Consider the following 26,513-nt stretch of genomic DNA (forward strand, 5'->3'; position numbering starts at 1 on the left):
TGGTTGATGAACTTAGAAGTAAAGGATCCCACTTCAAATTAGAGTATAAAATAATTTACTTTTTTTAATTGAATTATACATTGTGTTATTTTTATATTAGTTATTCAAGATTTTTAATTGAACAAGTATGTAATGAAATTCTTTTGTTATACTTAATTAAGTTATTTATTTGGATTAAGTTGTATGTCAGAAGTATAATGTTTTTTAAATTATGATATGGTACATAATTTAAGGAAAATGATAATATAACAAAATCTTGATCTAATTTTAAGATAATAGGGATAATTTTTTATTAATACTTTATCCAAAAAATAGGGATCATTTCGTGTATCTCTATACTTTTGCGATATACGGATCCTCTAAAAATTTATAGGAAGGGTTAAATAATTTCTGCTACAGTGTAAAGTAAAATACCAAAAAATAAATTCCTAAAAGTAAAAAAGCAAAAATTAAACGGACCGGTCGAATTAGGATCCAATCTCCGTCGCGTCGTGATCTCCTCGCTCAATTAGGGTTTCTATTATTTTTGGGAGAAACCAACACTTTCTTTATTCGTTCATTTGAAAAGAAATTGCCGGTAGATCTCGTTTTCGACTTGAATTTCACAGCTCAAATCGTATGCACTTATTTCTGAGTTCTGATAATATCGAACTTTTTTTTAATAGCAATGGATGACCAGAAATTGGAGAATCTGAAGATCCAATTGCAGCAGTTACACAATGAAGCACACGAATTTTTGCAGAGTATCCCGCCAACGCAGCTCTATGGTGCTATCGGAGTAGTCATTTTCACTATATTCTTCTTCTTAATCAGTAAGTTGACCTAACAATCTTAGCTTTTTTTTACCGACTCGAGGTGAATTTTGAATTCTGTTTTCTTCCTGTTGCTCGAGCTGTTTGGTCGTGTGGCATTGTGTTTGTGCATGTGATTTTGCATAAGTCGTAAGCGAATAGCGATCTTCTCATTGCTCCTGTGTTGTTAAGTTATCGATATTCTGAAATTTCATCTTTAGAGTAATTCAATCAATTGTGGATACAAAATCACCTAATTTCATTCTTGCGCTGTTTCCATATGCACAATTGCAATGGCAATTTTAGGCAGCTTGAAGACGTGAACGAGTTGGATCTATATAAGTATGTTTCGATTTGTCCTTCTCTTTTGAGCTTCAAATTGTGTTTAATATAGTTTGATTAATTGCCAGTGGACTGACATTGTTAGAGCTATAATCTAGTGACGTTAGGGTTGAGGTGTTTGCTAGTTTCAGTGTGATTTTATTTATTTGAACTTGTGGAGTGGAGCTTGAGCTGATCATAATTTAATCAAACCAAAAAGAGTGTAAACGCTTAGTTCATTATGCTTCATGGAACAAATTCAAATGAGATTCGAGCAATTGGTAGTCTTATGATGAAATAGTTCAATTATGATTCTCAAGATAGGATATCGTAGGTAACTCTTGTATCACGTTACAGTTGTGCTTCAAGTTTGACTGCATTGTGTAATATGGCAAATGTTAAAGAGATGACCAGTTTCAGGCAAAATAACTTCTTCTTTTCTGGTGAAAACTGCCTCGGTGTATAAACTTTTGGTGCAAAATTTGTAATGCACACTAAACATGTAATTTTTTAATGCTCTGGTTTGTATTGTCAGTTGCGACAATGGGTATGTTCACTCTGTTCATTTATTTGAAATACTTGTGGCTGCAGTTCGTCTTTTCAAGCATAGGGCTTCGAATACCATTGTGCTCACTGGATTAAGTGGAAGTGGAAAAACTGTTCTTTTTTACCAGGTACATATGCAAAAAAGAGTTTTAGATGATTTGTATTCTCTTCCTATTTTCTTGAATCGAGTACTGTACTACTGTTATAGTTTACTTTATTAAAATTTTCATGTTCCAGCTTCGGGATGGCTCCTCACATCAAGGTACTGTGACATCAATGGAACCAAATGAGGATACATTCGTACTACACTCGGAGACAACTAAGGTGATGCACCTTTTTATTTCTTCTGAAAAGTGGGTTTAGATGAATTCTTCGAGCATGTTTAACTGATTAAGTAGTGTCTCTTGCAACAATATCATTTTCAAGCATAAATTATTTATATCTTCTAATGCCAAAATTACTCCATATGTTACTTTGCTGTATGCAGCTTGCAAAATACACATTTATTATTTTTCACCTAAGTATAATAACTAAGGTGTTGAACTAAATATAATTTGGTTACATGCTGCAGAAGGGAAAAGTGAAGCCTGTTCACGTTGTTGATGTTCCTGGGCATTCACGTCTTAAACCCAAACTAGATGAATTCTTGCCTCTGGCAGCTGGAATAGTTTTTGTAGTAGATGCTGTGGAATTCTTACCTAATGTCCGTGCTGCTTCAGAGTACGTACTATTTGGATTTTTAGCATTGTCTAGCAGAGGCCCGAAATTTCTTCTCATGTTGTATGGGTTGATTTTTATATATATTGTTGTATTTATTCATGCAGGTACCTCTATGATATTTTAACCAAGGCTAGTGTTGTGAAGAGAAAGATCCCTTTGCTACTCTTGTGCAACAAGGTAGACAAAGTTACAGCACATACAAAAGATTTCATCAGAAAACAACTCGAGAAGGAAATGTAAGATAATTATTTCCGACACCTCTTTCACAAATGCTCTTCTTCTAGTTTGATATGTATGCCGTGATGTCTCACTGATAAAGAACTCCCCTGTCCCCAAGCATCACCAGAAAATATCATCTTAAACTAATTAATTAAAGGGATAACTGCCTTAAAAGTCACCAACTTTGCCCGAATTCCGGTTTTTCCCACGACCTTTAAAATTGGCGTATAAAGTCACCAACTTTGCATTTAGTCGCCGATTTCCCATGATGGTTTTTCCGGCGAAAGAGTGCGTTGACGTGTCGTATTTAATTGATGTGGCGTCTCATGGCGGCTGACATGGACAACAATTATTGATTGTGCAATATAAAAAAACAAAATTAAAAAAATGAAATAACGGGGAATTAGGGTTTAGCCCACTCTCCATTCCATCAAGATCCACTTCTCCTCCCACCCCCGTTTCTAGCTCTTCATCGCCTTCCTTTGGGCCCAAGCCCTCATCATCTCCATCGCCCGCACTCCCCCCTCTGCCTCCCCGACCGCTCCTCCTCCCCCCCCCTCCGTCCGCTACGTCCCGATTCACTCCAATACCACCACCCTCCCGGAGCCTCCTCCCGCCCTATACACCGACGATTGCCCCTCCGGCCTCGTCTTCTCCTACGACCTCCCCCCCTCCTTCAATTGCGACCTCGTCGTCCCCAATTGCACCGATCTCGACTTCTGGAATTGGGAATGCGACGTCATCTCCAACCACGGCTACGGCCGCGCCGCCTCCGAGCTCCGCCGCACCCTCCCCGCCGATCTCCACAAATCCTGGTACCACACCAATCAATTCTCCCTGGAGCTCCTCTTCCACCACTGCATCCTCAAGCACAATTGCCGAACCCTTCTACATTTAATTAAAAAAACGAAATAATGGGGAATTAAAAAAACAATTTTTTTAAAAAAAATTAACTCCTATATAAAGGAGGAAATTACAAATAAACTCCTAGATAGGAGGAAATTATACCTGATGTCAAGAGGGCTCGAACTCGGCACCTCATGCAATAATGTCTAAGCTCATTGCCGTTAGGACAAAATTATTGACATGAGATTGCAGCGATTTGATGAGTGTTCAAAGTTGGGTTCAATTTTAGGTTTGATTTAAACCTAATTGCCGATTGTGAGGGATGAAACGACGTCGTTTTAGGTGTTAGAAACGACGCCGTTTTATGATTTTCCGATGTCATCCACGTCAACGTTCAGGCATGCCACATAGGACACTTAGTTGCCGGAAAACACAGGGTCGGGTCAATTTGGGAGATACCAGCGACCCGGCAAAGTTGGTGACTTTATACGCCAATTTTAAAGGTCGTGGGAAAAACCGGAATTCGGGCAAAGTTGGTGACTTTTAAGGCAGTTATCCCTTAATTAAAAGTGGACTAATTGCCGTTTGCACCTCTGGAATAATTCATACACAGACATATATATCAAGGCTTGGATCAGAAAGGTAATGAAGGATGATAGTAGCTTTGAGTAGATGTTTTTCAGGTTATTGGGTGAAGCATTGATACATATAACGCATTCCTATTGTATTACTTGCTTTGGTATATGTCTTGATTTAATGAAATTTATATTGCGAATCATATTTCTCATTTCCTTATGTACTTCTTGTTTTGTGCTCAGCGACAAGCTCCGTGCATCAAGAACAGCATTATCTTCAGCTGATATTGCTAATGAATACTCACTCGGGGTACCTGGAGAAGCTTTTGCATTTCATCAGAGCCTCAACAAAATCTCAGTTGCAGAAACGTCTGGTTCAACTGGTGACATCTCTCAGTTGGAGCAGTTTATCAGAGAATATGTTCAAGCTTGACTGATTGTACCAAATTAGAACCATGGTTGTGATTTTTGTTTTCTACCGGTGACTGTAAAAGCATTGAGATCTGTAGAGACGAGAGAGCAAGAAGAGCGGGATTCTTTGTATAACCTTGTATTCTTAATTTTCAGTCTCAGAATACTTGTGTCAGTTGTGTATGACAAAAAATTGTTTAGACATACAGTTCAGTATTGGCCAATTTATGCTTCTAGAATCTAGGGTATATTTTGTTGAGCTTTTCCCCCTCAAAAGTCTTGTTGCAGTCTTGCTATCTTGATGAATACCGTCGCTTGATCTTGAATATAACAGAGAAGATCCCATATAATGGAATATGCATCAAGCCAACACCCAGATACCTGCCAAATTTGTTCATCAACTATGAGCATATAGAATGAAGAGGGTAAAGTTTAGTGTGTGTGTGTGTGTGAGAGAGAGAGAGAGAGAGAGAGAGAGAGAGAGAGAGATTACCATAAGGGTGCATAAGGAGATGACAAGTCTAGGAAGGTATACGGCCAACTGTTACACAGAAATTTCAAGTCAAACAATGCTAGAAATATTTTGATTAAAAAATGACTAAGACGATTAATTTCTTCATTTTTTAAGAAAAAAAAAATGCAAACCTCATTGAAACACAAGCATGGATGATCCACTGGAAAATGACGAATACACATGTCCACAGAGCAAAATAAGCAATTCGAAAGAAGGGGAAACTCTGCAAGGCAAAAATCACACTTGTTTTAGTCGATAAATCTTCAAAGCAAAGCGACCAATTCTGTATGGGTTTGCAGGCTCTCGTCCAAGTAAAAGAAAGAGAAAAGGGCTTTCCGAGAATACCAGGGCGTTTAAAATGGTGTCACCGAGGAGGAAAACTGCGTTGACGGAATGCATGCAAACGTGCAGCTGTGTTGGATAGAATAAAGCAAACTGAATACACATTACACAATCAATAGTCCATAGGAGTATTATCATAACATTCTACTTACAAAGGATATATTGTCTTCTTTGCTGTACAGTACGAGCCAATACACTGAATCAGTGAGCATGACAGCCCCAGCACATATCTGCAACCAAGTAGAAGGAGAAGGAAGCGATAAACACGAGCAAGAAAAATCTTACACTACTATATCGCAAGTTCTTGTCTTAAAATAGACTAATTGACTGCATTTGCAGAAACAAATGATGTTTTTTCATGATTTTGGAGAAAAACTACCTGAAAGATTATTTGAAAGGCATATTCTGCGATAGATGGAGTTACAAGGGTAGGGTTGTGAGAGCCGTTCAAGCTTGTTTTTGTGGTGTCCAGTGGTGGTACAAACAGGCCATGCTCTGTATCTGCAACGATGGAATGATCCCCCTTCGTCTCCCTTTTAATGCAGCAACGCAGACATCCGAGGATGGAGAGAGATGAAGCCATCTACAGAACATAAGAAACTTATGTGAATATAGTATGTTACAAGATCAAATAAGTAGCAATATAATGAGAGTTTGTAAATTACAATACATTAGGAAATGTAAATTTATGTGACATACCCCAAAATAGATGGTGACCAATGTGAACGTCCACCTGCAAAATGGAATTATCATAACAAAATTAACTTAAACCATAAGCTACTTATGTGAAAATACAGAATTATTAGAACACTCTCAATTCTACTAAAACTGCAAAAAATTGAAAGTGGTCAAGAAGCATATTGTAATCAAAAGCAACGGCCTTAACTGCGTGTAGTAGTAGAATATGCCAACACCATGGAGAATAGTATCAGCAAGAATCAATCCTAGTAAGGTGCAGAAAGCAACAATCCGATAACCAAGCAGCCAAACAGGATGGATTGAGCTCGAACTTGTTGCCCAAGATGCACCCTTGTTCCTCTGATCCCCACTTCTACGGCTACTGGGCGGCCTGCGCCCTTCATACCTCCATATAACGAGCGCTGCAACGATCATAGCCACCACAATCCCTATTGCACACAGCAAGAATCTCCAGTTCAGCCAGTAGCTCAGGGCAGTCGTGTCCGTTGCCATCACAGGCCACCAAGCAACATACAACCCTTCTTCTAATCAAAATTTCAAAACTATATCAACATTTTAGTTCATTAAAGCATGAAAACAGCTATCTTATCTTGGAATTGTGTATATTCTTGACATTTTTGGTGAATTCCAACATCAAAATTTGTAAAATTGTGTGTGTTGATAGCATAATGGACAACACAACACAAGTAACACAATCGAGCCAAATTCATTACTAGCAGCAAACTTAAAACCAATTTCATCAGCAAATATTACTGCAGATAAAATGAATATATACAAAAAAACAACCTTTTCACATAGTACTAAAAGTAAAAAAGGCTCGCATATATATGTTTAGAAAGAAAAAACGGACTTATTCAGACTTATATTTGCATTCAAAGCTATCAATTTTGTAGAGAGATTTAAAAAGTGAAGAAATGATGATTGATACCTGAATTTTCTCGAAATGAATGTTTGATCAGAGATTCTAGAATTGGGAGGTCTTTTCCTTTTTCTCCTGCAATCCGAAAAATCCCAAAACTCCGCTTCCTAATTCTCAGCTATGTTCGTTAGAGATGGGGTGCGGGATTTTCGGGATCAGTCAAGAGAGACTTTTTTTTTTTTTTTTCAATTTCACGAAAGCTCTTCTACTCCGCCATATGACCTTTATTCAGTATCCTCTGATCAAGATCCGTTGCTGACACGTGGCTGCATTTCACTCGTGAACATGATAAAATAAATAAAAGCTACTCCAAATTGAAATCTTCCATCTCATATCAATATTGACCGCTATCTAATCATTATTCCCAATTTCAAGATTTAATTTTATCATAAACGACTACACATTTATTGATTATTGGCCAAGAATAGTTACACTGTGTTTGAATTACAAAATTGGCAAGAACTATACGTATATATACATCCTATCTCTAATTCTCATAATCAGATTCATCACCATCGCTGAATTGCATTGCTAACAGATCTATTGGCAGTGATCCTAATGGAACTTGAGATTCCACTGCATCAAAACACTCATCATCTTCACTAAAATCATCCTCATCCTCTCCAACTAGCGCTCTAGAATCTGGTGACGATCTCCGGTCATCCGAATAGATCGTGGCGGGATAAGAGTGTGTGATTGCCTGAGACGCGCTCTCAAACTCCTCCACCTTCGAAAGAAGCTCGTCCGGGCTCACGTTAACCTCATGCAGAACCGATGCTCTTCCTGACTCAATGGCCCGTTGCCAGAGCGCCATCATCTTAGGGCTTACCTGCCTCGACTCCGTATCTGATTTGCACAAAAAAACAATACAATTAGACAAAAATGCCGATCACCATTTGTGAGGAAGAGAATAGTTCTGTACAAACCCAAAAGATCTGTAGGGGACGAGTCATTAGCAGAAGGTAGGTATATCTGAGGAACTTCGTTCCGATACATTGATTTCCACTCCCTTCCTCTCCACATCAGTATTTGCTCATCATCGAACGATAGCAGCACGCAGGGCACCAATTCCTGCAGTCAAGGAATGTGAAATGAGATTAGAGAGATTGTTAGGGGAAAAACAATACTGAACAGCAGCGAAGAAACAGATACAAACCTTCAACTTAGCTCCTATCTTCTTGTAATCACTAGGTTGCAACCCTCGGCAATCTATCCTCACCAATTCGGACCCTTCAAATGCGGTCCTAACATCCCTCACCAGGGTGATGTAAACCCCATTTTTTGCTAAAAACGGACACGATTTGGCACAAAAGCAAGTTAACATCAACAAGATGACAAAAGCTCATGTCTTTGAAATATAAGCCCTAGTTTTTTAGATTACGAAAAAATACGAAGCAATACACGTTTTATGAGTTGGTACCTAATTTACGGATTGGGAGAAGCCTTTTCCCTTTCATTCTCAACTCATCTGCTTCTTCCTTCGTCAGCCCCTCGGGGGCATCTTGTATAAGCTTCGGATAAACTGGTGTAGCTGGTTTCCAAAGCATTATCGGGAAGTGAGGCCGTTTTTGGTGATCATAGTTTCTGCCACGGAACAGGTACAACACTCCGCCCATCCTATAAATTATCTTGCCACCGGATTTTTCCTGCATGATCAGTACTTAGTCCGTCAGTCGTTAGGTAGTCATAAATGAACAAGATGTCCATGGCAATTCTAGTAGCAAAAGCATCAGCAAGACTAAGCCAAGAACTTATGATCACCAAAATCCGATGAGAAAGTGAGAACCTCAATGCACCGGCATATGTTATTCATGTCGACAGTTGGGACACCCAAACAACGGACTTTACAAACAGGCTGTCTCCTCCAATGTGTGTGTATCAGCTCCAGCATATTATGTGTTAATCCATCTCTACCTGCAGAATTCAACATTTCAATCAAGCAACAATGTTTATTAACCTTATAAAACCCGACACTATCTGAAATCCTCATCCCAGCACAAAATCAAAACAAAAAGACATAATCCCACTGAAGTTATCTAGAAATGCAGCTCTCAAGTAACTGAAAAAACAGCAAGTGAAATAGCAAGAAACAGTTCTGAAGCATCATAATGCATTAACTCAACCTAAATCCCAATCACCCTAATATATCCAAACAAGAAAAGAGCATAATGCATCCAGCACTAAATAAACTGAAAAACAACAATTACAACAGCACAAAACAATTTTTGAAGTATCATAACATTAAATCAGTAAATTCCCATGATCCCAATGCGAAACAAGAAGAAAACCATAATCCCAATTTCCTTGCAACTTTCAAGAAACTGAAACAACAAGAAACAAAACAGGAAGAAACAATTTTGATACATCACAACACATTAACTCACCTAAATTCCCCATCCCAACATGAAATCCAAACAAGGAGAAATCACACACACACACAATCCCACTTAAATAAACTGAAAAACAACAATTACAACAGAACAAAACAATTTTTGAAGTATCATAACATTAAATCAGTAAATTCCCATGATCCCAATGCGAAACAAGAACCCAATTTCCTTGCAACTTTCAAGAAACTGAAACAACAAGAAACAAAACAGGAAGAAACAATTTTGATACATCACAACACATTAACTCACCTAAATTCCCCATCCCAACATGAAATCCAAACAAGGAGAAAACACACACACACACAATCCCACTTAACTAATCCAAAAATGCAACTCTCACGAAACAGAAACAAAAGCAAATAAAACAGCAAGACACAATTTTAAAGCAACATAGTACAATAACTCACTAAATGCAAACATCCCAATAACTAGAAACTCAAACAAACCAAACCAAACCAGACGGCAATAACAATCTTGAAGCATCATAACTCATAACACAATAACTCACAAAATCCCCATCATCCCAACACAAAATGAAAAACAAACAAGTACAAAACAGCAGCAACAAACAATCTCTCCATAAAACGAACTCACCTAAATTCACCTGTTTGTTAGTGGACAACAAGTGTTTCACCATCTCTCTCATCTCCGTCCTCGTCAGCGGCGCCCCCAACACCTCCTTCCGCGGCCTCACATTGAACTTCCCCATCTCATAGCCCCTCAGCATCTCGTACTTCTTCGACCACAAATTCTCATTCGGATTTTCATCATCACCGCCACAGCCGCCCAACGGCTCAAACAGCTTGATATTCCTCTTACTCTTCTTCACCGGCGCCTTCCCCGTCCACGGGCGCGGCATCGTGGGAGGGGCGAAGGGCAGAAATGCGGGCTCCCGAATCGCCAGAGGCTGAGCCCTAGGCGTCTCGGAATAGCTGTACATGAATTCGAAAGGGGCGCCGGGCAATTGGTAGGAAATTCCGGAATTTCCGACGACGACGGCGCGGTCATCGTTGTCGTCGGGGTGGAGTTTCTGCCCGGGCTTGACGGGTTTGTAGTATTTGGAGGTGCGGTGGTGGGAATTGAAGGCGGGGTTGGTGGAAGGATCTGATTTTGGGGGGCGTTTGGATTTTAAAGGGGGGTATTTGGGGGGTTGGATTGGGGGCTTTTGGGGGACAGAGGGGCGGCTGGAGGGGGGTGGAGTGGTGGGGAGAGATGAGAAGAGGTTTGGATTTGGGAGTGATGAGAGAATCGCCATGGAAATGTGATTTCTACGGGAGAAATGTGAAGAAGATGAGTTGCATGGATATTTTGAGGGGAAAATTCAGAATATTTCAAAGTTGAGGGGTCGGAACGTTAATATTGGAACATTAATTGACTGAGAAAATTGAACTACGTTTTTTATACATTAATAAATTGAGTAAGCGTATATCGTGATTTGATGATTAGAAATCAGTATTCATACTTTTGTTGTGTGGAAAATTTGTATGTTGTTTATGTATTTTTGGCATGGTAAAATACTCCACCTCAGTGGTTAGTTTGTGATAAGCAAACTCGAAGCATACACATTACCACATCGATGAAAATTCAAATACAATACATATGTATATTCACATTATATTTCTAGATTCTTCTTCTATTGTCGACACGCGCCTTCTTGGAGGACCCCAACGCCCCATGCTCGGAACTTGATTCTATCTGTATAATACAGTGACGTGAATATAATAATAATAATAATAATAATAATAATAATAATAATAATAATAATAATAATAATAATAATAATAATAATAATAATAATAATAATAATAATAATAATAATAATAATAATCATAAAAGCTATAAACTGATAGTACTAATGAAAAAGAAAATACAAAGAAAGAAGGGGGGATATGGAATTTAGTCACCTTATTCAGTTTCTCCCTAACCAACTTAACCGTTTGATTCATCGATTCTGATGGAAAATATTCCTGCCAGGATTCAAGTCAAGGAAGGATGATTCTAAACGAAAGCGATTTACTTCCGAGAAAATTCACTTATAAACCAACCCAACAACCTTATCCGAAGAGACTAATGGCATGGAGGAAGCATGTCCTGTGATACCAGCCCGTGACTCGCCCAATTTCCTAAAAATAAACGGACAAGGCGTATCCAAACATCACGAAACGTGAAATTTTTGAACGAACTTGCTAAGGGGGCCAAGTGTAGGAGGAGTACCTTTGAGATAAGGAAGAAGAAGTAGGGGGACCTGACCCCTTGATCGAAGGAGTGGAAGCTGAGGAAGGCTCTCTCCTAGAATCCGAATGGCCTTTAGATCTTCTTGCTGAAAGAAAATTGGAAGGTTTCACAAGCAATGCAATGGATAAGAGGAACTCTGCAGCAACAAGGACTTACGGTTAAGTCGTGCTAGAACTTCCTTCCTCCGTCCTTCTAACTTCTCTTTTGTGTCAGAGAGGCTCTCATACTCGGGTGCATATGTCACTTGTATTTGGTTTCCTAGAAACACAGACTCGTCTATCTTTCTTTTGGCAAACCTATCACCAACATCAGATTCAAGAATTAAGCCTCTACACCTGTGGCAAATTTTTGAAACGCACGTAATACATTATATGCACAGAACTTGTATATACACCAGAAACACATTCGTAAACTGGCCTTTCCCGCAAAAACTCACCTATACGTGCGCCTAAGTTACACGCGTAATATGCTGCACATAATGAAAAACCAACTCCTGGATGAGTGCGAATGTACATATTCGTCACAAGAAACAAATCGTAAATGACATTTTCTACACATGCACCAATGCTCGCACCTAACCTAACCTATAAACAACACACAATATGTTGCACTCATGTGAAACCACACAAAAGAATACATGCATAAACACTTACTAATCAAGATAAATAAATTGTAGAATGCCCCTTTTCCACACAAATCACCACAGATATTATACATATTCCAATACATTTTACACACAATTACACATATTTACCAAAAGAAAACAAATCACAGAAACCTCCTTCCCCAATCACCAAATGCATCAAGTATGGAATCACTGACTGATTAAGCAACATAACTACTCAATTAGAACACAAATATCCATGAAATGCAAAGCATCAAATAGGTAAAATCACCTAGCATTGCTGAGTTGATGAAATTTGATCCAATAAACATCGGTATAAGCCTCACATTCTTCCGAATCCATCGGCTTACATCTGACCAATAATAACAATCACAACACCATCACTATTTGCACTTTCACATCAAATTTCCATGAAAAAACAGTACACACTTTCTTCATTTCTTACATACAATAACAGCACTACCTTTCTAAAGCAATCTGCATAAAATCCATCAAAAATTCTATTTATTCTTCTTAAATCATTCAGAAGTATGCAATAACGTACTCTGCAACTCGGCCATAAGTAGAGAACAATTTCAAGAGCTCATCTCCACAACCCAAAGAAGGAACATTCCTAACAATCAGGTACCTGCATCCAAAGCCAAAATACTCGAAATCCTAAGCTCAATAACTGAAACTTTCTTCATTTATCATTTCCCGAATAAAATTAGGGGGAAGAGAAAAAAACTGAAGGACAAACCTTGATTCATCACAAACTGTATAAACACGAACTGCAGGGGTCTCGTATTTTGATTTAGGCATCGCTTCCCAATCGAATAAACTGCAATTTGGGACGACAAATCGAGGAAACCTTAAGAAAAAAAATTGGAATTTAAATTTTATTCAAAAATTATAAATGAATAAGTGGAACTGGGCTCCATGCTTCAAAAGTTATGGCCTACATATGTTATTGTACAAGTTTTTGGCGGAAAACAAAATATTATAGCTAAGAAAGAAATGAATGTGTACAAGAATATATAATTTGGCAGATTCCACTATGGTTTCATGTATTAGTCTGCAAATTTTGAATCTGAAGTGGTTGAACTGCACTGAGATCTCTTGGCGTCAGTGGCGGATCCAGGGGGGCAGGAGCGACGCGTTGAATTTTCCTAAGGGTGTTGCAATTCGAGCTCAAATCCAGCTAGATCGCAACTATCGCAGCAACACAACAACACCAATTAGCACAATAACACTCGAACACAACCCAACAATATAATCGAGCTGAGACGAATCGAATGTATATTGCGAATAGGAACTACGAATTTAACAATAACAGCAGCAACAACACAACAATAATATGTTGTGTTTTTTGTGAGTTAATGAATAAAGAGTATAGTAAGAAAGATGAAAAAGTAGAGATGACGTCGTTTGCATTTTAGAAAACGTTTCATTTTTAATGGGAAGTTGAGGTATTATTTTATTATTAAAAAATATATTAAAATATTATATTTAATTTTTATATACTACTAATAAATTCTGCCCCCTCCGTTTTGAAGCGATGCGTTATTAATGCAGTGATAAACAAAAAATGTTTCTTATACTTGTAGTAATATGACAAAAATTAACGACCTCAATTAGCATTTCCTTTGATCTTAGAGGTATAAAATGAGCATCAATTATAGACAGCGGCAGATCCAGAACTTGAGAATGAAGGGACGGAATACAGATTCAGCGTGCTAAAAAGTCTCCTTTAAATTCCAACTTACTCCATTAAACTATTCTTCCCATCCTCTATTTGTTACAAGAAGTGATCTCTAATTACCCCTCAAACATCTAAGGCATACCTTTCTACCAACACTATAATCTCAACTTAGTATAAAATGCAAGATCCACACAAGTAAAATCCCAAATTCTGTTGGTTTAACAAGAATTATCCTCTCCTAAGTTCTTGAGCATTATAACATTCTACTGCTTATGTGTCAAATAACTCACAAAACTTTATAGTACTACTCAAATGTACATTTCAAATCATACTTCAATATTCTAGGCCTACCTTTCGATCAGTACATGCCTCCTACTCTAAGTCTCGATTCCACTCACAATCATTATCAAACCCCATTACTTAATAAGCTTATAATACAACTTCAGATTATTTACAGTAGTTTAAAGAAACTCCCAAATTCAATTAAACTTCATAATTTGTGGTCCTTAGTATTACCCACATGGCCCTAATCTATTTCACAAACCTCAATTCTAATGGACTGTATTTACTCTCAGTCTCAGTTATACATAAAACAAATTTAAATAGATTAAAGCAAGAAAAAAAATCCTAATTCAGCTATTAACTAAAGCAGAAAATCCAATTCATCAAATTAGGGAACTATAGTATTCAGTCCTTTCAATATAATGTTTCAACCTAGGAGTGGATTCCTTCTCAACCCAAATCAAATTGTAAGCTTAATTCTATTTCTAAATCGTGAATTAACAAGAAATTGATGGAGAAATGATAGAATTTTACCTATATAAATGTGACTGTATGTGCGATTGTATACTGTGGGATTGGAAGCAGATGACGAATGAGAAAGGAAGGCACGCGCGACGGTTGGCGGTTGAATGTCGTCGGAACATGGAAACAACGCCGTTGGCGGCAATCGGCCAATGTACGACTGTTTCTAAAGTAGAAATTGCTTACTTACATAATTGTACTTTTGTAAATTTCTGCTTTACTTTTTCTTTTAGTTAAAATGCTTTCCCAATTGCAAAAGTATTTGGCCCAAATTTCGGCCCATAACCTATATACTCGATTTAAGAATTTATTTTTATTTAATTATAATTTTTATTTAATTCTAATTAATTAAATTTATTAAGCTGATACATACATGATCTGTATGATTCTGAAAAAATAGCAAATACTGCATTAGAAATACTTCCAAAATCCTAGAACCAATTAAACTTCAATAATTTTCTAAATATAATACTAGTATTTTATTAATTTAAAATTCTATTTACATCCAAAAAACATAGTTTTAGTAGTGGATGACAAAAGTCGTTCATTCAAAATTAGTAACATAAGAAAAATAAAGCAGAAAGGTAATTGAAGCAATGTAAGTGAGAAATAAGACTCGCTCATTAGAGAAATAAAGTTTAAACTTACCATAATTTCGGTAGACGGTACTAGAATTTATTATCACATTATTCTCATTTCTATTTTCCAATTTTTAAAGATGTTTCAAAGACTTGTTAATTAGAATAAAAAAGCAAACACGTAAATTCTAAAAATAGACAAATTTCACTAACAATATAAAAAAATGAATTCATGAATACCAATAGCGTAAAAAATGAGAAGAAAAGTCGAAGCAAGGAAAAGAGTCGAGTTACGACAGGTTGATAAATACGCATATCCCATAAAGTTGATCTTTTGGATGACTTTTAAAGTCTTGACTGTACACATAGATAAGCTGACTTCCACACTGTTTTGATTTGGTCGGAAAAGAATTGAGCCATGTCAAGTTGAGAAATTAGCACAAACTCATAAAGATTATAATTATTCAAACACTTTTAAAATTTGAGATATAAATTATTTTATTCTAAATTATTGATTTTTAAACCACTATCCTTAATATTTACTGCGCCAAAAATTGTACCATCCAAAACATTTTGTCCGAAATTACATTAAGGTTTACTCATAATGCACTATAAATAGTGGTACTAGTCTTTTTGTAAGGAGATTTTTAAAGTTATAGTACTCCAATTTAAAATCAACCTAGCCTAAATTATAGTGGTAATTAACAAAAATGTTGTGTATGTAAGAGTGTGATTTGAGCAAAGATATTAGATTGAATATCTCATATGATTCTCCTGTATGTGATTCCTACTTAACGTGGTCACAAAAGCATACCGAAGAGTAGCCTTAATTTGTGCACGCATATGTCATACCCAAAAATAATACCAACTACCAATTTAAATCCACACAACACAACCATAGTCCATAGTTATAGCTAGTCACGGATTGCTCTTTGTCCTTCCCCACCACATGCTCAATGAAAATCATGGAGTATCTCTTATTCCAATTTTCCGATTTTGCAAAATCACATTTACAAATGATTAAAATATTACATAGTATTATATTTAATCAAAAACACTAAATGTTGAGATGCTTCATTTAGGCCGTGAATGGATGCATATGAAATTTACACATGATAAAAACAAAATGACATTTAGCCAGGAAAGAAGGAAGGGGAGCCCAAGTTTCTCAAAAAGAACAATAAAAAATTGTTATATGTGTTGTGATTATTTAATCCTGTGAATGGATATATATGAAATTAGCGCAATAAAAACAAAGGTGCCCAACTGCAAGTAACAACCACCACTGATTTCTAACAGCATTTGCAGATCTGTTAAAATCTTGTGAAACTAGAGGTTTTCTATTATCGAGATATATGTATTTCATGTCTACACCAATTTCAGCTCAAAAATTAGACTTTATGAAAATGGGAGTTGCATGATAAATTGATAATTATAATAGTAAGATAAGTACTTAAATAGTTAGAGATCCTAGATTCAAATTATGAAATTGTTAGAGATCAAAAAAGAGAAAGGTCTCTATCATACATAACTACTACTACTACTACTAAGTACTATCTAATCGAATTTTATAGTATGACACATGAATTATACGGCAAATGTTGTCGTCCTTTTATCACATGTAATCTCTAGCTACTATAATATATAGTTAATTATCCATTCAAATAATACGAATTTATTGGCCTGGAGATAATGCCCAATATTGTCGCCTCAATAAATGTGTGATGTCAAAACATTTGAAATAGAGCCTACTAATCTAATCCTAAGTTCACGAGAAATAAAAAGCTCACGAGTGTATTACTATTATTCACAAGACGAATTGAACCAACGGCTTAGAAGGTTGTACTTATCTGTTAAAGTCGCAAAACAAAACATTATTGTAAAAGCCAAACATGCCAAAATAATGCCATTGATTTGAGATTTTACGATATAGTATATCTCTTCTATTGGAAATTTAACTTTATGCCAGACCTTAGATACGGCGATTTTCTGGCGAAAATGGGAAAAAGCCTATTCAACTTTACTTTTTAATTAATTAGTTAAATTTTTTAATTATTTTTATTTTTTTACCATTAATATTATTGTGACATCTCTAGTGACAAAACAATGGGATCATTACTGTAGAAGTGGACATTTGAATAAAAGTTTATATAGCTAGATACAATCACTCCTTAAGTATTTTTATTTTTTACATTTTGTAATTCAACAAGAAGCATCTTAATTCACTGAAAAGCCTGTTGGTGAAATAATTGCAAGCCAATAAGAGATGGTTCCATGTCCTATTTTTATTTTATGAACTCGAAATAAATAGAACTAAAAATAAATAGACTTTAAAATATTAAATTGGTTCATGGTGGAGTGTGAAAAACGATTTTTGTTAATGACGTTTTCCCGTGTGTAGAGGAGCTATGACACGTCACCACAATTTGGTGATGAAAATGAGGTTTTGCCTCATTCATTAATCGAGGAGCCTCGATGAGCTTGTAATATTGAACACAATCGAATGCCAAAAGATCTATGTTTCAATAATTATAAGTTCCAATTAAACAATCTTATTAGAATCTGATTGACTTTTTCTATAGGTATAGTTAATTTCATACATAATTTGAATCCAAACGACTTTTTTTGTCATCCTAATCCCAACTTTTAATAATGATAGCACCCTCATTTTTAAGGTGCACTCACTCACTCGTGATTTCTCTGACTGTTTGGTAAATTATTATTGGATGGACACGTGGACAGCTTGTAAGTACATTTCCTAGTACCTTTATCTGCAAAACTTTACAAAACTCGATACAACAATACCATGGGCGCCCTTTTCTTGTTTCCTCCCCTTCTTATTTTTCCATGCATATTATTCTCCATTTTTCACTACAATTATGTATTTCCCTCCACGCTCTATTAAAAGAACATCAAAATCGATCTTATTATAAATGGACTACTCATCCGTTAAAATGCCTTATAGGAAGAGGATTACCCACACTTATAATTAGATGAGATCTTCACTAAAGTCGATAGGGACAGAATTTAAGAGATTATCCTCACTTGTATATATTAGATGAGACCTCATAGGGGAGGGTTATCCACACTTGTATAGATTAAATGAGATTATCACCAAGTCAACCTGGGACAAAATTTAAGAGATTATCCACTTGTATAGATTAGATGAAACCTCATAGGAGGAAGGTTATCCACCATTTATAGATTAGATGAGATCTTTACCAAGTTGGTATGGGAAGAATTTAAGAGATTTTAACACGCCCCTGCACGTATGGGCTTGAATGACATATCAGACTTTCACTACGTGAGTAGGCGTGCAGGGCTAAAATGACATATCAGAGTTTCATCACGTGGGTGGGCAAGACAAAAAGAAATAAAGAGATAAAATTCATCATCGACTTGGGCTCACTCTATTACCATATTCATGTTCTCAAATGGAAAACCAAGTGATAAAGAAGAAGGTTATGCACACTCACACTAAATGGAAAACCAAGTGATATGGGGCAAAATTTAAGTGATTTTAATAAATCATAATCATCGTATATCTCCCCTTAAATAACCCCAAATACTTTTTTCAATCATCAAAATAACATGTACCATAGAGTGCAAATTTCCTAATTGATAGAGTGAACAAATCTCATATAATTATTAGTTTATCACTTCAAATTTTGTCTCTATTTCATGGAAAAAGATTAAACTTCACATTTTTATCCTCAACGCAAATTCGTTAGCGGTTTGAGTTTTAATGAAACATAACTAGTGATTACCCACTTTATTAGGAGACGTAAAATATTAGGAATGTGGCATCATGGAGAATGTTTGTGTAGCATAAATTAATAGATGGATGAGAAGGAAAAAAAATGTATTGGAATACTATTTAATAGGGATAATTGGTAGAAGACAAAAGGGTGAAAAGCGCAGCCCGTGAAGGATTGCATTTGCATGTGATGGTGAAGGGAGCTGTTATAATCACTGTCCTTTGACAATCTATACACCCACTCACGTCACGTGTCTTTCAATCTCTCATCAATTCCATTTATTAATCATCACTATATTTAATACAATCACACATATATTATGTATACGAAGTATGAATGAACAAGCATAAGTACAACATGCAACATACGGAACCACCTAACATTAAATTTTAAAAATTATGAGTAAAAATATGATGGACCAAACATATATACTCCATATTTGTAGCATGGTCTGTCTAACTAATCATAATAGTAAAATTTTGGAGAGTCGGAATTTGAGTATTAAAATTGTTGGAACAATAGCATATGTAACTATAGATATATGGTATTGCCACCAATTTAAAACATGGCCATTTGAAAGAAATGTGAAAGTTAGCATTGTTTTACAATATGAGTTTCCATAATGAAGCTTGAAACTTATTACCATAATTCAATATACTTCATTTTGAAGACAATTGTAAGTTCTCTAGAAATGAAGATATATACCATCATTACATATACTGGTAAAGACTCATTTAATAAATGACAATTTGTAGGGAGTACATGCCAAAGCACAAGATATACTATTATTTAATTGTTTGTTTATTTATTTATTTTTAAATTCTAGTTTAATGCAATTGGCTAGTTAATTGCTGCAAACCAGACTCCCATGCACTAACCAATTTAAATTTAATGTATTTTTGCATGGACGAATGAATGAGATACTTACTACAAAACAAAACATAACAAATGCTTCACGTTATGTTGGGCGAAATTCCTAAACAAAATATAACTTCACAAAAGATTGTGACAAACAATTAATAAAAATGGCACAAAATAGAATAAAGACATAATTCTTTTGTTTATGAACTCAAAACAGATGGTCACTCCACCTATATAAAATCCTTGAATCCCACCACTCCTCTCCCCCTCCACCTATCACTCCTCCGCCGCCACCGCCGCCGGAAACAAAAAATGGGTGGTTTTCACCTAAAAAACATCACATTCACAATCATCGTAGTGCTTCTAATGTGCTGCTCCGCCGTCGAGTTTTGCAATGCCAAAAGAGTAGGCAAACATTGGCGGCAGAGTCGAAACTCCGCCGCGTCGCTCTCCAAGAAGAAGAGCAAAGGCCACCGCTCCGGCCACCACAGCAGCAGTTCCGGCAAGCAGAAACCGAAGATCCCGCAGCCGAAAGCGCCGCCGCCGCCGCCAATTTCGCCGCCGAAGCAAGGTGGTTCAACAGTGTTTAATGTGCTGAATTATGGAGCTAAAGGTGATGGGAAATCAGATGATACTAAGGTACAAGAAGGTTTAAGAAAAAAAAAACAAATTTATTTTTAAAAATTGCATGTCAAAATGTGGTCCAAAATTTGACATTCCTACTCTATAACTCTTGTTACATTATCAGAATTAGCATTGTTTGCATGGCCAATTTTTAGGAAATTTTTTTGATGAAACTGCTCCAATCATTGCCCATTTTACTTTTATTATTACACTTCTCATGATTTCATATTTCGAAATTAATAGCAGCCAAATTCCGTTATTATTGCACATGGGCTTGAAACACTAGACCGTCGTTATTAGTGCCTGCCACGTGTATAAATAATCGACAGTTATATAGATTTAGAAATTATTTAGGAGATTTAAACTCGTAATCTTTTAAATTAATTTGTTAAATATTTCTGGCTTTAGGTGTATTAATTAATTGAATAAAGTAACATAGGGAGTTGTATTTAAATATAGGATAACAGAACTGCCCACATATTTATTCCACCAAATAAAGGCAGAACAGTCACATAAATAGACAAGAGAAAAAGTGAGGTGGTCCACTAATAAATTTCCAAAGGTTAAAACAAATATTTATTTGCACACAAAAAATAATACAACAAGTTAAACTGCAATAATCCAAAAATTCACAAGCAGCATAGGAATTGCTGATGCCCATGTTTGAGTTTGACTACTTGGAAAATTGGTCCCATAACATAATCTGTACTTAAATACTATTAATTTCAATTTTAATGAATAAAAAACCCCCTCTTATTTGTTGCAGGCATTTCAAGCTGCCTGGGCTGCTGCTTGTAAAATTGAAGCTTCAACCATTTATGTCCCAGCAACATACGTCTTCTTGGTGGGGCCCATCTCGTTTTCCGGTCCATACTGCCAACACGACATTGTTTTTCAGGTAATAATTCTTCTCAATTTTCGAAATTGAAGATGACATTCATTGATTGATCTCCATGTGTTTGTTGAAATGCCGTAGTTAGTTCTTATCAATATGGGAATTGAAGATGAAAATCATTGATTGATCACCATGTGTTTATTGAAATGCTGCAGTTAGATGGCACGATTGTGGCCCCCACAGGCTCGAGCCACTGGGGTTCAGGGCTTCTCCAATGGCTGGAGTTTACTAAGCTGGTTGGGCTCACGATCAAGGGAAGCGGCACGATCGATGGAAACGGCGCCGTTTGGTGGAAGAGTGTGCCGTATGATAATGATCCCTTTGATGATCAAGCTAAATTGATCTTCCCAACTAACCTCACATTTGGACAAAAGCCTCCAGCTCCTGTAATAGAATTTTATCCAATTTCATTGTTTTTTTTTATATTTTTAGTTTTTTTCTCCAATAATCTGTCTTGTTTTGATGTCTATTTTTTAATTGTGGCAGGTGAGAAGCTCACTTGGTGGGAAAATGCCAAGCATCAAACCAACTGTAAGAGCCAATTGAAAAAATAGGAAAAGGGGATTCTTCAAATTTTTAACTTTTTTGTATTGTTAATTGAATTCTGAATGCCTTTGCAGGCACTTAGATTCTATGGGAGTTTCAATGTGACGGTAACTGGCATAACTATCCAAAACAGCCCTCAGTGCCATCTGAAGTTTGACAACTGCATTGGAGTCACGGTGTACAACTTCAGCGTCTCCTCGCCTGCAGACAGCCCCAATACTGATGGCATTCATCTGCAAAACTCAAAAGACGTCCTGATCCGTAGCTCCAGTCTTGCTTGTGGTAAATTACGCAAATAATTCCTTAATTCTTACTACTAATGTTGTTGTCGTTACATGATATGAAAGCTGGTTTAGGTTAGGACAAACTTGTGATCCGTTTTGATGAAAATCTTATCCGTTGTGAGGGGACCTATATAGCAACCACACATCCTTGAAATCAAGCCATCTATTGGTGGTCCATTTCGGCATTTCATCTGTTGAAGACACTTGTTCTTGATGACCTTTTAGGGCCATGGATTGTCGTTGTCTTAATGCGTGGATAAGAATATGAATTCTGTTGTGTTTATCACATTATTACAGAATGAGACAAGAGTCATGTGAAATTTTTGGATAGATGAATAAATCTTGGAAACTATACTTAGATAAAAACAAGGATTTTGTTGTAGTGTGGAGCCTAAATGGATTGAACACCAAAAGCCAGACTGATCCTAATGTTGCTATATCTATTTATTTAGCTGTTTCTCCTTGTATTGTGTATCCAAATATCATATAGTGACAAACCGGGTAAACAATTTTCGTGTTCATTACTGCTTTTCGTGATTGTGTGTGTTATTTTCCCAACAATTGTTATAATAAGAAGTGTTTTGTTGCAGGGGATGACTGTGTATCTATACAAACTGGATGCACCAATGTATACATACACAATATTAACTGTGGGCCAGGGCACGGGATCAGCATCGGAGGGCTAGGGAAAGACAACACCAAAGCTTGTGTGTCGAACATCACTGTCAGAGATGTTATGATGCACAACACGATGAATGGTGTCCGGATCAAGACATGGCAGGTAAGAAAAACTTCTCTTTAATAGCTCTGTTTCTCAATTGCCACGAATCTTGCCCTAACCCGAGTGCTGCTTCTCTCTAGGGCGGGTCGGGGTCAGTCCAAGGCGTGCAGTTCTCGAACATCCAAGTCTCTGAGGTGCAGTTGCCTATAGTCATCGATCAATTCTACTGTGACAAGAGCACCTGCAAGAACCAGTCCTCTGCAGTGGCTCTGTCCGGGATCAACTATGAGAACATACGTGGGACCTACACAGTTAAGCCAGTGCACCTTGCCTGCAGCGACCACATGCCCTGCACGGACGTGACCCTAACGAACATCCAGCTGAGGGCACAGCCGGAGCGCTACCACATGTATAACCCCTTCTGCTGGCAGACTTTTGGGCAGCTCTTCTCTCCGATGATTCCTCCGGTTGAGTGCCTGCAAGTGGGGAAGCCGTCGAGCAACAAGATTCAAGGGGATCATGATTCTTGCTAGGTATATTGATCAAGACATTTTGACGATATTTGTTGCTATGTGTGTATAGAGTGATGGAGTTACTATATATTTATGCGGTGTATTCTTTTGTGTGGTCGGCGTGGTTTGGGCTGGCCCCTTTCGCACCATAGTTTGTGAAGAATAATTTTAGCAAATATTGGATGACAATTGACAATATCAATAATTTGTTACTCGGATAGTGAACAATGATTTTAGCAAATTTGTTGGAGAAAATTGGCAGCAAAAAACTGAAACTTGTCTCACCAAAACTTGACTTTCATGATACTGAAAGAGTAAAAAACTATTCAATCAAATCTTGAACAGATTTCATATATAAGTCCATTATCAGTAGATTTCAAAACTTCAAATTGTATTCTTTCAGTATAAAAAATAAAACTACTGAAAAAAAAACATTGAAAAAGAAAAGGAAAATAAGATCGGTATATAATGTCCTGCTTTGTTGGACCTTTTGATGATGGTTGGCCCATTTCATGACTCCAGCCCAGAAAGCATTTCCTACACTGGATAGTTTGATATACTAATATACTACTGAATATATGAATAATTAAACTAGTAATATTTATGATTATCATAAATCATAGTATTACGACGATGTCATTATCATCTATATAAATATAAAAAAGCTAGTTTAATCAATTTCAAATATGTTTATACACAATTCAGAATTTATCAGCTATAATTTATTTCCTTTTCTCTAATTAACTAGTAGGAGTACTATATCTGATGGAATCGTAATCAGGCGGATATGAAATTACTAACTCCATTTCAATTGTATCTTTAAATTTACCAAATTAGTCAAACTGAATTTCATATTGTGCGCTTCAGTTCAATGGCAAAACAGTAAATCTCATACTTAGCTTATCTTATCTTATCTCATTTGCCATACCAACCTTTTCCCATTTCCCAATTTGCCAAACGGAAGCATCATCAATGGCGGGAATTACAGCAGAAGCTGCTAAAGCAATCAATAGAAGAGTGTTAGCTGTTTCAAGGCATCTGATTCCGGAATCGAATCAAGCTCACGGCGTCGTCATGTCCGCCTGCAGCTCCGGATTCGACGACACCTACCACCGCGTGCACGGCGCCGTACCGACTCATATCCCGCCCTGGAAGGCGGCGATCGAAGATTCCGGTAAGGATTTTGCCGACATTATCTACGAGAAGGCAGTCGGAGAAGGAATTGCTAAGGTCAGCTCTCTTCTCCTACGAAAACTGCACTGATTTTCAACTCCGATCGCTGTCACACATATTTCTACTAGTTTAGTTTATTGACTAATATACGTACATACATGTATGTATTTTTTGTATTATATTGTCGTAGATCACAATCAATAGACCGGAGAGGAGAAATGCGTTTAGGCCTGAAAGTCTGAAACAGTGAAGGAGCTGATGCGTGCTTTCAATGATGCCGGAGATGACAACTCAATCGGAGTAATAATCCTCACCGGGAAGGTAGTATTGTTGTTTTTTGATTTACCGAGTCACTTTACCTAATTAACGAAGTGTTTTGAGAAGAGCTAATTGTCGTCGTCGATCTGATTTCTGGTAGATTTTTATTGACTGGCATTGCACTATTTCGATGACTCAATTAGAAAAAATAATGTTACTATAGTTACCTATGTACTGCTTCAGCCAAGATTTAGGTATAAACACAGAATAGGATTAAGGTTATAGTTGGTTCAGTCACTACTAATCAATAGAATTAGGTGTTGTTATGCTGTAGTAATCACCACTTTATGAAACAAACTCATTTTGTTCACACGAAGTAAATGTGTGTAATGGTATGGTGCAGGGCACCAAGGCATTCTGCAGTGGAGGGGATCAATTACTCAGAGGCAAAGATGGCTACGTTGATTATGATAGCTTCGGACGTCTCAATGTGTTAGACCTTCAGGTAGATCAAGAGTTTTATTGATTAAGGCCTTATTTTGTCCAGGATTTTCTCATCATATTGATCAGTCTGTCACGAGTGAAATGCAGGTCCAAATTCGCCGCCTTCCTAAGCCAGTTATAGCAATGGTAAGCTAAGTTCCATTGCCTATTTATTTTACCGCAATATAACTTTACAAGTCATTAATTTGTCTCTTTAATGATTGACAAGGTTGCAGGTTATGCAGTAGGGGGTGGACATGTGCTTCACATGGTCTGCGATCTAACAATAGCAGCTGATAATGCCGTTTTTGGTCAAACAGGGCCGAAGGTAGTCTTGCGTTGTTTTGTTTAAGCACATACCAATGCTTCTTGCTCATGAAATTGTTCATCTAGTCCGTTTACTTGTTTTTGACTGTTTATGTTGGAAGCTTTGATGCAGGCTATGGAGCTTCGATAATGTCTCGTTTGGTACTCAAACATACGGTTTCTTTGTTATATTTTCATTCTCTAACAAGAAGAGGAAGTTCATTATCATGTGTGTTTAAACAGATTGGCCCAAAACGTGCACGCGAGATGTGGTACATGACAAGGTTCTACAATGCTAAGGAAGCAGAAAAAATGGGACTTGTCAACACATTTGTGCCTGTAAGATTTCCACCTAAAAAATCCTTATGAAATGCCATCAAACATAAACTTAAAACTCTGTCTTTGATCAGCAGGAGAAGCTGGAAGAAGAAACAGTTAAATGGTGTAGAGAGACTCTGAGGAATAGTCCAATGGCAATTCGGTTGTGCAAAGCAGCCATCAATGCAGCTGATGACGGGCATGCTGGACTTCAGGTAATCTTGTAAAAACATTGCAGTTTTCTCGAATCCGAGATGGTAGTAGCATAGTCCGTGTGTGTAAGCTCGTAATTTTCAGCAAATTGGAGGGGACGCTACGCTCCTATTCTACGGGACTGAAGATGGCAATGAAGGGAAGAACGCATATTTGGAGCGAAGGAAACCGGACTTCTCAAGATTTCCTAGGCTTCCATGACTGGCCATGTTGTCTGAGTTGAGAAATAAAAATCTTGGAGTTCTATGAGGATTAGAGAAACAATCCGTTTTCATGTGTGCTTCGTGTTTAGAAAATGTCTTTCTCCATGTTCATATATAGCAGATGAAATTGCTGCTTTTTTCA

The 26,513-nt window shown here is 36.9% G+C and overlaps 5 protein-coding genes and 1 pseudogene across 9 annotated transcripts; 3 read left to right on the forward strand and 3 right to left on the reverse strand.

The window, feature by feature from the left end:
- The first annotated feature begins 425 nt into the window (after positions 1 to 425).
- Positions 426 to 4,633, forward strand: LOC121768284 (signal recognition particle receptor subunit beta-like). Its single transcript, XM_042164729.1, has 7 exons — positions 426 to 577; positions 666 to 812; positions 1,704 to 1,786; positions 1,896 to 1,982; positions 2,230 to 2,378; positions 2,483 to 2,614; positions 4,262 to 4,633. The coding sequence occupies exons 2-7, from the start codon at positions 668 to 670 to the stop codon at positions 4,449 to 4,451; spliced, it is 786 nt and encodes a 261-aa protein (XP_042020663.1). The 5' UTR covers positions 426 to 577; positions 666 to 667; the 3' UTR covers positions 4,452 to 4,633.
- Positions 4,556 to 7,106, reverse strand: LOC121768283. 4 transcript variants are annotated; one of them, XM_042164727.1, is made up of 9 exons: positions 6,913 to 7,106; positions 6,172 to 6,526; positions 5,985 to 6,018; positions 5,665 to 5,868; positions 5,438 to 5,515; positions 5,289 to 5,354; positions 5,075 to 5,166; positions 4,923 to 4,970; positions 4,556 to 4,810 (listed from the first exon to the last, which is right to left on the reverse strand). In XM_042164727.1, exons 2-9 carry the CDS (start codon positions 6,474 to 6,476, stop codon positions 4,723 to 4,725), a joined length of 915 nt encoding a protein of 304 aa, XP_042020661.1. In that variant the 5' UTR covers positions 6,477 to 6,526; positions 6,913 to 7,106; the 3' UTR covers positions 4,556 to 4,722. The 4 variants fall into 4 exon arrangements, with proteins under 4 accessions (XP_042020661.1, XP_042020662.1, XP_042020660.1 ...); XM_042164728.1 differs by having other exon boundaries at positions 6,172 to 6,412; positions 6,913 to 7,105; XM_042164726.1 differs by having other exon boundaries at positions 6,172 to 6,505; positions 6,913 to 7,105.
- Positions 7,107 to 7,284: 178 nt separating this feature from the next.
- LOC121768282 (CRS2-associated factor 2, chloroplastic-like) lies at positions 7,285 to 10,548 on the reverse strand. Its single transcript, XM_042164724.1, has 6 exons — positions 9,888 to 10,548; positions 8,690 to 8,817; positions 8,324 to 8,549; positions 8,060 to 8,187; positions 7,830 to 7,974; positions 7,285 to 7,749 (listed from the first exon to the last, which is right to left on the reverse strand). The coding sequence occupies exons 1-6, from the start codon at positions 10,546 to 10,548 to the stop codon at positions 7,391 to 7,393; spliced, it is 1,647 nt and encodes a 548-aa protein (XP_042020658.1). The 3' UTR covers positions 7,285 to 7,390.
- A 252-nt stretch (positions 10,549 to 10,800) lies between these two features.
- LOC121766602 (RNA-binding protein 48-like) lies at positions 10,801 to 14,836 on the reverse strand. Of its 2 annotated transcripts, none has more exons than XM_042162884.1 (10): positions 14,651 to 14,836; positions 13,162 to 13,344; positions 12,893 to 12,973; positions 12,698 to 12,781; positions 12,425 to 12,505; positions 11,685 to 11,824; positions 11,508 to 11,613; positions 11,347 to 11,416; positions 11,198 to 11,260; positions 10,801 to 10,988 (listed from the first exon to the last, which is right to left on the reverse strand). In XM_042162884.1, the coding sequence occupies exons 3-10, from the start codon at positions 12,952 to 12,954 to the stop codon at positions 10,914 to 10,916; spliced, it is 681 nt and encodes a 226-aa protein (XP_042018818.1). In that variant the 5' UTR covers positions 12,955 to 12,973; positions 13,162 to 13,344; positions 14,651 to 14,836; the 3' UTR covers positions 10,801 to 10,913. The 2 variants fall into 2 exon arrangements, with proteins under 2 accessions (XP_042018818.1, XP_042018819.1); XM_042162885.1 differs by having other exon boundaries at positions 12,893 to 13,003.
- Positions 14,837 to 20,058: 5,222 nt separating this feature from the next.
- LOC121769084 (polygalacturonase At1g48100-like) lies at positions 20,059 to 23,658 on the forward strand. The gene is made up of 7 exons (XM_042165766.1): positions 20,059 to 20,474; positions 21,226 to 21,357; positions 21,510 to 21,740; positions 21,841 to 21,885; positions 21,975 to 22,182; positions 22,775 to 22,965; positions 23,046 to 23,658. Exons 1-7 carry the CDS (start codon positions 20,148 to 20,150, stop codon positions 23,436 to 23,438), a joined length of 1,527 nt encoding a protein of 508 aa, XP_042021700.1. The 5' UTR covers positions 20,059 to 20,147; the 3' UTR covers positions 23,439 to 23,658.
- Positions 23,659 to 24,327: 669 nt separating this feature from the next.
- On the forward strand, positions 24,328 to 26,513 carry LOC121769085 (annotated as a pseudogene).

The sequence above is a fragment of the Salvia splendens genome, chromosome 15, assembly GCF_004379255.2.
Source record: "Salvia splendens isolate huo1 chromosome 15, SspV2, whole genome shotgun sequence".
In the NCBI taxonomy this organism is placed as follows: Eukaryota; Viridiplantae; Streptophyta; class Magnoliopsida; order Lamiales; family Lamiaceae; genus Salvia; species Salvia splendens.